The sequence below is a fragment of the Pomacea canaliculata genome, linkage group LG5, assembly GCF_003073045.1.
Source record: "Pomacea canaliculata isolate SZHN2017 linkage group LG5, ASM307304v1, whole genome shotgun sequence".
NCBI classification, from domain to species: Eukaryota; Metazoa; Mollusca; class Gastropoda; order Architaenioglossa; family Ampullariidae; genus Pomacea; species Pomacea canaliculata.
Window position 1 is genome coordinate 4,107,957 of NC_037594.1, and position 12,103 is coordinate 4,120,059.

General features: G+C 35.9%; 1 protein-coding gene across 1 annotated transcript in view; it reads left to right on the plus strand.

Moving 5' to 3' along the window:
* LOC112565163 (integrin beta-1-like) overlaps positions 1-12,071 on the plus strand; it is a 19,729-nt gene extending 7,658 nt beyond the window's left edge. The window contains 16 exon segments of the mRNA XM_025240490.1: positions 3-70; positions 652-738; positions 952-1,035; positions 1,351-1,619; positions 1,738-1,818; positions 2,259-2,310; positions 3,278-3,326; positions 3,329-3,432; positions 3,771-3,913; positions 4,117-4,256; positions 4,797-4,906; positions 5,567-5,653; positions 6,077-6,209; positions 6,809-6,922; positions 7,186-7,352; positions 7,981-12,071. Coding sequence (XP_025096275.1) covers positions 3-70; positions 652-738; positions 952-1,035; positions 1,351-1,619; positions 1,738-1,818; positions 2,259-2,310; positions 3,278-3,326; positions 3,329-3,432; positions 3,771-3,913; positions 4,117-4,256; positions 4,797-4,906; positions 5,567-5,653; positions 6,077-6,209; positions 6,809-6,922; positions 7,186-7,352; positions 7,981-8,052 — 1,760 coding nt within the window. The 3' untranslated portion in view covers positions 8,053-12,071.
* The last annotated feature ends 32 nt before the right edge of the window (positions 12,072-12,103 follow it).

Below are 12,103 nucleotides of genomic sequence, written 5' to 3' on the forward strand. Positions count from 1 at the left end.
GTTTCGCTGTGAGCCTCCTTATGGCTTCAAAAATCACCTTAGTCTGGATTTGGACACTTCAAGATTTGCTGTGAGTCCTGTTCAGATTTTATAATAATGCTTCTCATTTTGGTAAAGGAAAGAGTAGTAGTTGTAAGTTTCAGGACTTGGCTTTATCTTATTTTGTATCAAACCCTGTGTTACATATCCTGCAAGTGTGAGAATTTCAGGAAAGTTAGTGCATTGTCTAGGCAACTTTTTATGGGATTATCAGAAGATCTCGTCTTATTATAAATAAAAGGGGAAAAAGTATGAGTATTTTATCTTTTCTGGTTTCTGCTTTGTGTTTCAAGTAACGGTTGAAACTTGTCACCAATACAATGAGGATTGGCTGGCCTGGGTACAAATCTCGTCTCAGGCACACTGTTCTTTCTGCATGTGGCATCAGTTTACAGGGCTGGCTGCTTTGCTGTGATATAGGCTTAGCTGCTGACTTGGCATAAACACCAATTTTCCCCACCCCAATGTTTTGAGTCTGTGATTGTCTGTGCTGCTTTTTATGATCAGTCTGTGTAACAACTGCACTTGTGTTACAAAGGAAAGAGAGATTCAAAGGGTGCTCTATATTTTTATAACCACTTATTGGCTTACAGTTTTTACTTTTTCCCACAGAAACAAGTGATGGACGCACGAGTGTCGGGAAATCTTGATGCCCCTGAGGGTGGCTTTGACGCCATAATGCAGTCAGTCGTGTGTGATGTGAGTAGTCCCTATGTTTCTTTGGCTTAATTCTTGAGCACACTGTTGTTTTTTTGCAGTTTGCAAATACTGGTCAGGTTGTCCGTGACAAGTACAAATATTTACATGATTTAAACATTGATTTGTTCTGTTAATTCTCCTTTTGTGTAAAATACACTCTTAATATTTTGGAATGAATTATTCTCACTTTTTAATGTATGAATTTTTTTCCAGAAGGTGATTGGCTGGCGAGAAATTTCCCGTCGCATGCTTGTGTTTTCCACAGATGCTGGCTTCCATTATGCTGGTGATGGCAAAGTGAGTCCAAAATGTCCTTTGTTCAGAACCTGTAAAAATTGATTCCAGGACACATTTTCCTTGTATATAAAAAAACCCTGTTTATTTACTTGTTAAAAAAGGCTGGGATTTTTTTTTGGCCATGTGCCATGACTAAAACTGGTATGATTTCGCAAGCTTTGTATGGCCCTGCAGGCTGGATGTTTCCCACTCCTGTGTTAAAATAATGATAGTCAAGGTGCATTTTTAAGACTTTTTTAAATGTTGCAGAGTTAAAATAAATTCTCATTGATTTTTGTTTAATTTGCTTGATGTTTGATCTTTGTTGACATACAGCTTGGTGGCATTGTACGACCCAATGATGGCACATGTCACATGGCTAACAACATTTACACAGAAAGCTCCAACCAAGATTATCCAAGTGTCTCACAGATTGCTGCCAAGCTTAAAGAACATTCCGTCAGCATCATTTTTGCAGTCACGAAGGATCAGTTTGCTGTGTATGAAAAGCTCTCCAGATACATTGAGTCTTCTACCACAGGACAACTTGCAAATGATTCATCAAACATTGTGCGGCTAATTGAGGAAAATTATGATGTGAGTATGTTATGCAGCAGATTCGTGCTTGCTTGTTGGGTTCATGTGTAGAGAAATCATAAAAAGCTAGAAATAGCAAGACTTTCAAAAGATTTACTATTCATATTTTTCCTTTACTTTCTTCAGAAAATTACATTCTCGGGTGCAGCTGAAAGCTCAAAATATTGGCAAGAACATCAGTGTCAGCTTTTTTTCTCGCTGCTTTGGGTATGTTGAGACCGACTCATTCTACACTGATAGGAGTAATTGTACTAAGCACAAGGCATACGCTTAGGCTAATGCAGCTTGTTCTTGATGATCATTCTTTTACTAGACATAAATATTGGACTACGGAATTCAACACTTTCTTCCTTTAAATGATCTTTACTTCAATATCGGTACCTTTTATTTCACTTGCATGTGTGTAAATGTTATGATTTTGGTAATTTTTTATTGTTTGGGCTGTTTTGTGAGAAAGAATTTGAAATGTTATTTATACCATAACACCTAGACCAAATGGATGTGATAAAGAAATTAACATTTTCATGAGTGTTAATAACAAATCACAGGAAATGTGATTTAAGACATGAAACACTGATGTGAAAACAAAACATTATGGACCCCTAAGAGGGTGGGAACCTCAAGTTTTTTTCTTTTTCTGGTCATAGGACAGCAGAGAAACAGACTGACCATTGTGAGGGGATCAAGATTGGACAGAATGTGAGTGTTTTATTAATGGGTTCCCAGTCACTTCATCCCCAGACACTTCATCCCCAGACACTTCATCCCCAACGCTTCATCCTTAAAATGAAATTTTAACTATAAAAATTATGAAGCCGGCGAAAAATTTAACTGAAATTCAAATAATTATCTTCATATAAACATCACAATGAGTTTTACAATTAAAATAAATATTGAAATACATTAATAATATTCAAATCATGCTATTAACTTCAACGTCATTTGAACATCTACAACAATAGTTAAAGTATTTTAATTGTAAAACTTATTGTGATGTTTATATGAAGATAATTATTTGAATTTCAATTAAATTTTTTGCTGGCTTCATAATTTTTATAGTTAAAATTTCATTTTAAGGATGAAGCGTTGGGGATGAAGTGTCTGGGGATTAAGTGTCTGGACACCCTATTAATGATATGTGTACTTTTATCAGGCAACCTCACGACTAAGATAGGTTGCACTCTCTGTACTGAACAGTAACGATAAATGAACATCAGGTAACAGATATTGGATGGTGAGATACGAATAGGCACACTGAACAACATAAAGATGAAGTACAAGAGTAAAATGTAATGCAATGGATAAAGATATGAAGGTATATGCTATATAGGGAGTTTAGATATAGAGTAGTTACATTATGGGGCACATGATAGTCAATATTGCAAAAGGAATTCAGGATAGTCTTATGTCTAATAATGTCTTATATGAGATACAGCTACAATAGTTGACATCTGTCCTGGAAAAAGAATTTTTATTTTTTTATAAATTTGATATTAAAAAAAGAATCATTGCACAGATACTAGAAAGGGAAGGTTACTAAAAATTAAAAAATACACATTTCCAAGACAATGCACATGATTATGTAATAACTTTTTCCCTCTAAGATCAGCAGACAAAAAATATCAAGCCAGAATATCAAGACTAATTACATTTGAATGTTTTATAGGTGACCTTTACTGCAGAGGTCACTGTAACTGAGTGCCCAAGGACAAGGCAGTATGGAAGCAAGAGTTTAGTATCTATCCTGTTGGACTGGCAGAAAAACTTACCATTGATCTGGACATCATATGTGAGTGTGAGTGCGAGAAGCCAGACCAAGAGGTATGTGGAAAACATTTATGCTGTTGAGTCTTTGCTGCTGTTGCTTGGTTTTTTTTTTAAGTAGGCAGAAAAGTGAAAATGTTTGGAGGTTCTTACTGTAGTTTGAACAATTAGTGGCATTATTTGTCAGTTTTTTGGTATCTCCCTTTGCTTTTAGGTCATGAAAGTTGGTAGGAGAAAAAAAAATGGAGAAAGTCGAACATTTAACCTTGATTTGCTCAGTTAGTCAGAAAATCTGGGAAACTTATGGCATAAGGCTTGGTCTTTTGTTCCATAACCAGGACATAATTTTTTCTGACAACGTGCCCTTACACCTGTTTTGATGACATTTTCCACAGGAGATTAACAGCCCCAAATGCTTTGATGGCAATGGTACATATGAATGTGGCCAATGCACATGCAATCCAGGTCGCTACGGCAAGAACTGTGAATGTGATGCAACCAAAGTCAGCTCTAAGGAGTCAGATGCCAAGTGCATTGGGTCAGTATGTCAAACACCTTCACATTTTAACAGGAAGCATTCTCACAGACCTTATCAAAGGAGATGATAAAATAATAATCACTTTTATCATTTTTCATCTGAAATTGTGATGTTGCTCATCTTTACTTTTGTGTAATCATTGGAGACGGCTGCTTGATAGTTCATTTTGGTAGTAATTCTTAAACTTCCCGCTGTGTTTGCAGAGAGAATTCAACAGTGCCATGCTCTAACCGTGGTCAGTGTGTCTGTGGTGTATGTGAGTGCAAAGAGCCTCGCTATACTGGCCGGTATTGCCAGTGCGATGACTCATCATGTGACTACTCCGCAGGTGGACTGTGTGGGGGTGAGTTGGTTGGCATCTGGTCGGCTGCTTCTTAGAGTTTTTCATGTTTCTGATTTGTGATACTCTGCATCTTAGCATCCAGCAAATAATCTGATGTATTTTAAAGACTTGAAGTAAATTCAGATAGCTAGTACTTTGGTGAGGTTTGTTTTTTGAGGGAGGGTTTTGGTCAATAAACCAGAGTAAGAAGAACCAGGAGTAAGATTTGAAGGTAATCGTGAGAACAAATTTTTGTGCAAACTACATTTATGGATTTTTGGAGAACCACCCTATATGAATGATTGGGAAGCCAGTTTTTTTTTTTTCTAGTACTCTCCAAGATTCATTTTCATGTGTGGCATTCTTTTTCTCAGTATATGACACATTGACTTAATTTTGAGCTTTTTGGCTTTTTGCCGACATGACTGATAAAAGAATAGAATGGGTTTTCTTCACATTTATGCTGAGAACAGCACCTCACAATGCTAAATTTTCAGCAACCAGTTGTTTACACACTCTAGATAAGTCATATACAGTATAGAGGTATTGGTTGTATGTCAGGCCCAGACCGTGGCACATGTGTGTGCGGAACTTGCCAGTGCAAGACAGGTTATTCTGGAGATGCGTGTGACTGCCAGACAAGCAATACCAGCTGTATTGCAAACAATGGGGTAAGTCTCACATGACCTGTCTGCTTTGTAGCCAGTTAAAATAGTTTATCAGCCTGTATCTGTCTTGTTTACTCAAAGATTTTCTCCTTAAAATATTTGTCCGCATCAAGGAATGATGTGGCTTTTGTAATTCAGGCTTACTGCTTAACTCTTCCTATACAGTTTGCACCCACAAATCTGAACGTCTTCATAGCTACAGATCAGTTGTGTAGATACACTTGTATTGAATGAGTTGAGTACAATCACTTCTTGCAAGATCATGTAGCAGTGAGGAGATGTTGGCATTTTAGATAAAATGCTCTTGATAACATATTCATCATGCTGTTGATATACAGCCTCTTTTTACTTCATATTCAGTTTGACAGTACAAAAAGATTTCCCCCCAAAATTACTGAATATGTTAGCTCAGGAATATAACTGAGACATTTGGCTATTGCCCATCATCTAAGTAGTGATTGCTATTGTATATTAAAAACAAATTAGGATTCTGTGTGTTAATTCTATTCAATAACTGATTTGAAAGTTTTTCATAAGATGCATGTGGCATCCGTTACTGCTCATCTCCCTTCTCTACCATGCTTTGTGCACAGCAAGTACTTGACTTTCTGCTACTCTTATTCATTTTGAATATGACAATGATGTCTGCAATCTATTTTTCAGTTGCTGTGCAGCGGCCATGGCACTTGTAAATGTGGGAAGTGTTCATGTGATGCTCAGTATATTGGGCCAACATGTGATGATTGCCCTGTGAGTCAATCTTGACCTTCATTCGCTTCATTCACATTTTCCCTGGCATGTGTAGTTATCCCATGTCTGTTGAAGCAGTTTGGCTTCTAAATAAATTGAATCTGTGTAATTCAGCAACACTAGTAGCATTGTTTATTTTCTTTTTAACAACTGTTAGATAAGAAGGTATACAGGAAATTATTGTTTTGTAGGCAGAATATATGAAATTGAGTGAATTAGGATGCTCGGAGGGAATTCACATCAGAGATTTGAATGAGTTACCTTGACTGCAGTGCTTCACAGTGATGGTGTCATCAAGCAGTTACAGAAAGCATCATAAAGTTTTACTGTTCTGAGTATGAAATCAAGTATTTGTGAAGCTATTGCTACTTTATTCTGTATGAACTCATGCAATCATTTGTGTGTGTGTGTGTCTGATACCAGGCATGCCCAGGTAAATGTGAGGACAACCAGGCATGTGTGCAGTGTGTGGCATTCAAATCTGGACAGTACTCTAGAGAAGAATGCAACCAGAAATGTCCCAGGGATAGGATCCAGGTTGTTGACAGCCTCCCGGGTAAAGATCTTCCTTCTTTATCACATTTACAGCATGAGATTTGTACATTTATCTTCATGAATGATAATTGAAGAAAACATTCATTTCCATTTTTCATTTCTTGTTTTCAGACTTTTAAAAAAGTTTGCTAAGGTAGCAAGTTTCAAATTTAAATGTAAATGATCAGAAGCAATACTAGTGACAACGTATGTTCAGCACCTCCAAAATACAAAATTTGGAAAATGATAGAAGAAATTTTACTTTAAAAAGAGTGAGAAGTTGAGAAAAACAAATAGTGATAAAATGTTAGTTTGATACAATAAATTCAGTTCATAGAGAAATTTAAGTTACAATTCTAATAAAGGAGGTAAATTTAGGGTGAATGTTGAAAGGGGAAATTGTAAAGTTTTAGAGAATCAAGTAGCTTGTTCTGTTCTATCAGCTGTAAGAATTTTCACTTTATACGGTTGAAACATTAAGTCTTAGATTTCTTTAAGAATTTTTGTAATACCATTGACTGATATTAGGAAGACAGTTTTACTTGTATTATGTTTGTGTTATGTAATATTAATTTGGACCTGGATTTTACTATTGTGGTGATCCATTGTTACATGTGACAGAACGTGAAGGAGTACGCAAGTGCCAGTTTCGAGATGACGATGACTGTCTGTTTTATTTCACCTATCAGTACATGCCTGATGGACAGGTTCACATCAAAGTGCAACAAACCAAAGGTCTGTGTGCTTTCAGAAGCATAAAAGCTCCTGAAACAGAGACTGTTGTAGCATAAAGCAGACCCATTATTCCAACAAATACCACACATATTTCAGCATATAAAACACTAATGCTTTTGGGTTATTCTTGTTCAACATGGATAACATTGAGATTATGCTTGTACACTGGCGTGCTGCAGAAATGAGGCAAACATAATGAATTTGTGTTCCTACTGTGTTATACTTCTGTTAATAAGTACACTGGTTTGTTTGTTTTTTTTCAGTGTGTCCAGAGTCCGTCAATGTGCTGGCCATTGTAGGTGGCGTTGTTGGTGGTATTGTGTTTGTTGGACTTGCTCTTCTTTTCATCTGGAAGCTGTTGACCTTCCTCCATGACCGACATGAGTTTGCCAAATTTGAGAAAGAACGACAGAATGCCAAGTGGGACACTGTAAGTCATTCCCCTTATTTTTCATTGTGTGGTATCTTATGTTAAATGTTATTCTCATCAAAGTAGCCACAGATATGTTATCTGCTCTCGATAGTGGTGCTGTTTTTGTATTAACTCTGACCTATCTACTGCATTTGACACTATCAACCGCTCTTTGCTCCTTCAAAGACTTCACATCCTCTGGAATATCTGGACCTGTATTAGCATGGTTCAACTTCTATTTAACTGATAGGACCCAGATTGTGATCGTTGACTGTCAAACAGCATGTCCTGCTCCCCTTTCTTGTGGGGTCTCCCAAGGCTCAGTACTTGGCCCCATTCTGCTCATTTTGTACACCAAACCACTTTTATCAAGCATTCATTCTCATTACATTTCTCATTACTTCTTTTTGTCTATTGCTTAGTTGTGATTGTAGAAAACCTACATATAATAGCAGAAGAAGCTGTAGGAAGACATGAACTGGTTTACAAGATAACCAAAAAAGTAAATACATTAATCTTAATTGTCTATAAGGATTTCAATTAGACTAAGAAAGCCAATCTAAGGCATTGAATGTAGTATCTGCAGCAAAAGCTCCAGTTTATTGTAGAGTCATTGTCGTTTAACTTGGTGGTGATGTTTCTGTAGGGTGGCAACCCCATCTACAAGCAAGCTACCTCAACCTTCTCTAACCCAACATATGCCGGCAAGCAAGGATGAAAGGACATGGCCATAAACAGTTCTTGGCATTGTCTTCTTGTAGTTCCTTGAGCACCGTGAACAAGACCATTTTGTCTCTCTTACCTGAGAGATCATCATACCAGGTTGTTTTGGGGTGGGTGGGGGTGATGTTGGAGAAGGAAAAAAAGCATATACAAAGGTTGGCTGCAAGCTGGAAGAAAAAAGATAAAATAATTATTTCATGAAAGTATTTAGACACTGGTTGTGAGTAAAATTCCCAAGGGAAAAAAGACAAAAATTGGTTAAAGTACTGTTGTACTGCACGTAAGTAAGGGGAGGGGGCATCTCAGAAAGGAACTCCTTTTAAAGCAATATCTTGCCGCCAGACTGTCTCATTTTATACCAGATAACAAAACATGAAGGTCTTCATTTTTTTTTCCATATAAAAAAATGTGAAAATCTCAGTTGTATGTAGAAATGAAATTGCTGTGAAAGTGGAGCAGATTTTCTAGGCGCACAAACCTCTACAGCACTGCATGCATGTACTCGGTAGCATTGATTTTCACTTAAGTGGCTTTGAAAATTCATCTTGCAGTCAATATGCAGGGTTTTTGTATGATTGTACAGTCAGGTTGAGTGCTGTTATTTTTAGTTCACAGTGCAGTGAATTGAGATGAACATAGATGTAGTTTTACATGCACACATCTAAATGTTGTTTGGAAAGAAACTAATAACTTTTATAGAAAGCTGTAATATGTGATTTCCTGTGTGTGTGTGTGTGCACACTTGCGTGCATGTATGAGAGGGTGAGAGAAAAAGAGTAAATTCTCAAGGGCATTTTTCTGTTCTTTGTACAATGCATATACTGCTTGGGAGAAAGGTTGTCTTGGAATGTCAAGACATTTATGCACAATGTTTACTGGAGCATAACTACATGTGATAGGTGAGGTGCCTTAACTAATAATAATAAACCTACGAAAAGAGTGCAATCTGTTGCCAAGTCCTTTGTCCATGACCATGCTACTGACTAGTAAACATCACTGGGTACTTAAAAGGACTATTTGTATTTCACTTGTTGAAGAATATGTTGTCTTCATATAACATGTTAGTGTATTTGTAAAAAGTATATTCTTAACACAGGGAGTATTTTCTCTTTTTAGAAGGAATTTATTGTCTGAAGATTCTGAAAGTGTTCTTACCTAAAATAAAAACACTGTCTAGCAAATATTATTAAAAAATTCTTTTTTAGCCACAATACTGCTTGAAAAACAAGTTTTAGTTTATTTTTCCTTCTTTCAAACTGAAAAAGATTAAAACCAAAAGTATTTCAGAATGCGACTGCCTCTCTTGCTATGATATAACCATAGTTGCTGGCATGGTGTAAAAATCAGTCAAGAATTAGTGAAACATATAGTAAGAAAGTTTGCTAGCAAAGTTCTGCACCATGATCTATAATACACACAGGTTCATATGATTATAGGTGACACTTCTAAACAACCGATACTTTTTCTGCTGAATAAAAAGTAGTCAAGTCTTTACAAGCACAGATCTGGCATAAAAGCACCATTAGTTTAATGAAAAATACCATGTTTTGCTACATTTGGATCAGTTTTTATTTTCATATTGCTTCAGTATTTCTGTAAACTTAAATCTTTATTGTGTTTTTTATTTCATTTCTTGTATTTGTGCAAGTTGGCATTCAGTTATTTAGTTTTTTTGCATGCTGATTTTTTTTAAAAATTTGAGCAGAAACTGCCAGCATATTCCCTATTATATCAAAAGAGCTTAACAGTAAAGTATTTTAATTCCTTCTTATATGTACATCATATTAAAAGAGTTTTTTTTAAGTTTCATGCTTTTTTGGTTATATGTTCTCATTTTGTGGACTATGTCTCAGTTATCTGTCCATTTTATATGATACATATAGTGTTTGATAGAGGAGAGACCTACACATTAATTCAGAAATCCTCTTTGCAGTTTACAAATCTGACATTGCATATTTCAGGCCAGTTATGACACTTTACTTCCATGGACATCTGAAAATGGATCTGATTATCATGTCACTTTCCATCCATTTGCATTTCATTGCTAACTTATTGAATGGTTGTACTTCTCATTGATGAAATATTTAGCACATTTATTGCAAGAAGACATTTCTTGCTGCAGCTTTTGTATTTTTATGGTGGTGCTATGGTTAATTTGTCCTTGTGTACATTTGCATTAGTTTTTTAACCTGAATATACTCCTAATAATGTCATACCATGAGCTTTACAGCTATACTAGATTCTGGTATTACAAATACAGAGGTGTTTTCAGCAAAATGAGTTTTTGTACCAAAGAAACACAAACAAGCATTCTAACTTCCACCCATGCATTTTTTCTCTCTCTTTTCATTGTACATACTTAGGAATTAATTTTAGGCCACTTGGAGGTAGATTGCTGATGCTTAACACTGTTAAAGGATATTGATTATGAAATCTGTGTATAAAGTTTTTGAGTGCTATTGAAATGATCCTAGTGAACTTATAGTCAGTGTAGTCTAAACATTAGTAGATTTTAATACCATGGAATTTTATCTTGTTTTGTGACAATTCCAAGGTGGCTGCTGCTTGTAATGTGTGCCCCAAAAGGAGATTTATCATGTATTGATTTGTGACAGAAAAAAATACACAGCAAATTTTCCATATGGCTTTCGAAGATAAATCATGGCATAATCATACGACCTTCAAGTCAGTCTTCCTAGAGGTAGACTAATAGCAAATTCAACCAAAATAATATAGCGTTGAGAGCAGACCAGGTGAGCCACAGCCTCGTAGTTACCTGCAGAAATCCAGGTTTCTGTATAAAGTACTAAAATCGCTATTATGCACTGGACATTCTCCCATGGTCCTCGATACAAAGTAACACTATGGATTTGTTCATGTGCACATTCCATAAATTATTAGAGATGAAAATAACTGAATGGTCTATCATAGTATGAACAGAGCCATTTGAATGTGTTAACATTCTATGCTATCCAGGATAGTTATTACACAAGCATCTGATTTGAATCTTCCTGAAGCTACAAAACTTGTTCTTTCCTTAAAAATTCAGTTTTTTACAGCATTTTTTATCCCCTTCTCTTTTGCTCTGACAGCCTTTTGTATAAAGGCATCCAATCTTTGGTTTAGAGCAATCAGCTGCTCTAGGGCAGAATGGATTCACACACAAAGTGTGTAAAATTATATAGATGGTTAAAAGCATCAAACCTTAAACAGCAAGGCATTATAATTGCTACAAAAAAAAATCATGCAGAATATAAAAATGGCTGACATTTTCTGCAAGAACTGCCTGTTGTAGCTTCATATCAGTGGCAGAAAAATAAAAGAAGTTGTAGTCAAAGCACAGTGTGCCCTTCTGTTTGCTCTTACATGCCTATGCTTTTTTTTTTTGTTTTTGGGTGTGAATAGCTTGATGTGTGAATCATGTAACAGCAAAAAATTCAGTGCAATTTTGATTCTTCTCTCCTTTGATTGAATGAGCAATGCAGAAAACTTTTCTACTTGTAAAGATTTATGGGATGCATACTGTGTAAGGTTATAAATATGCTAATCAAATATTGAAATACTGACGTCTGAGAAGTTTTTGTTGGGGGTAGAGCTGCTTTATTTGATTCGTTTGCTCTCTCTACCCCAGCCTGTCCACACACTTGTTCTCTTGCAGATTATTCAGTCTGGCCAGATGCAGAAAAGCATGTGTGTTTGTTTCAGAATGTGATTTTTTTTTCTGGTAAGTGTTCTATTAGATCTGCTGTTGAATTGGTGCTAGCTTTTGTCATGACTAGTCTGTGCAGCAGGCTTCAACAATCTTCAAAATATAAGAATTTTTTTTGTTGCATGTGGCAAACCTAAAACTACAGGAATGAAAGTATATTATGATCATGTCATTGGATCTTATGTCAGAACACACATGAAATTTTTCATTTTAATGAGTTTTCACAGCATTTTTTATTTTGATTAACTATTTATACTGTGCTGCTTTATCAAATGTCAACGGCATTATTAAAGTCTTCAAACTTATGTTGATTCAGCGTTCTTTGAAACTCCATCTT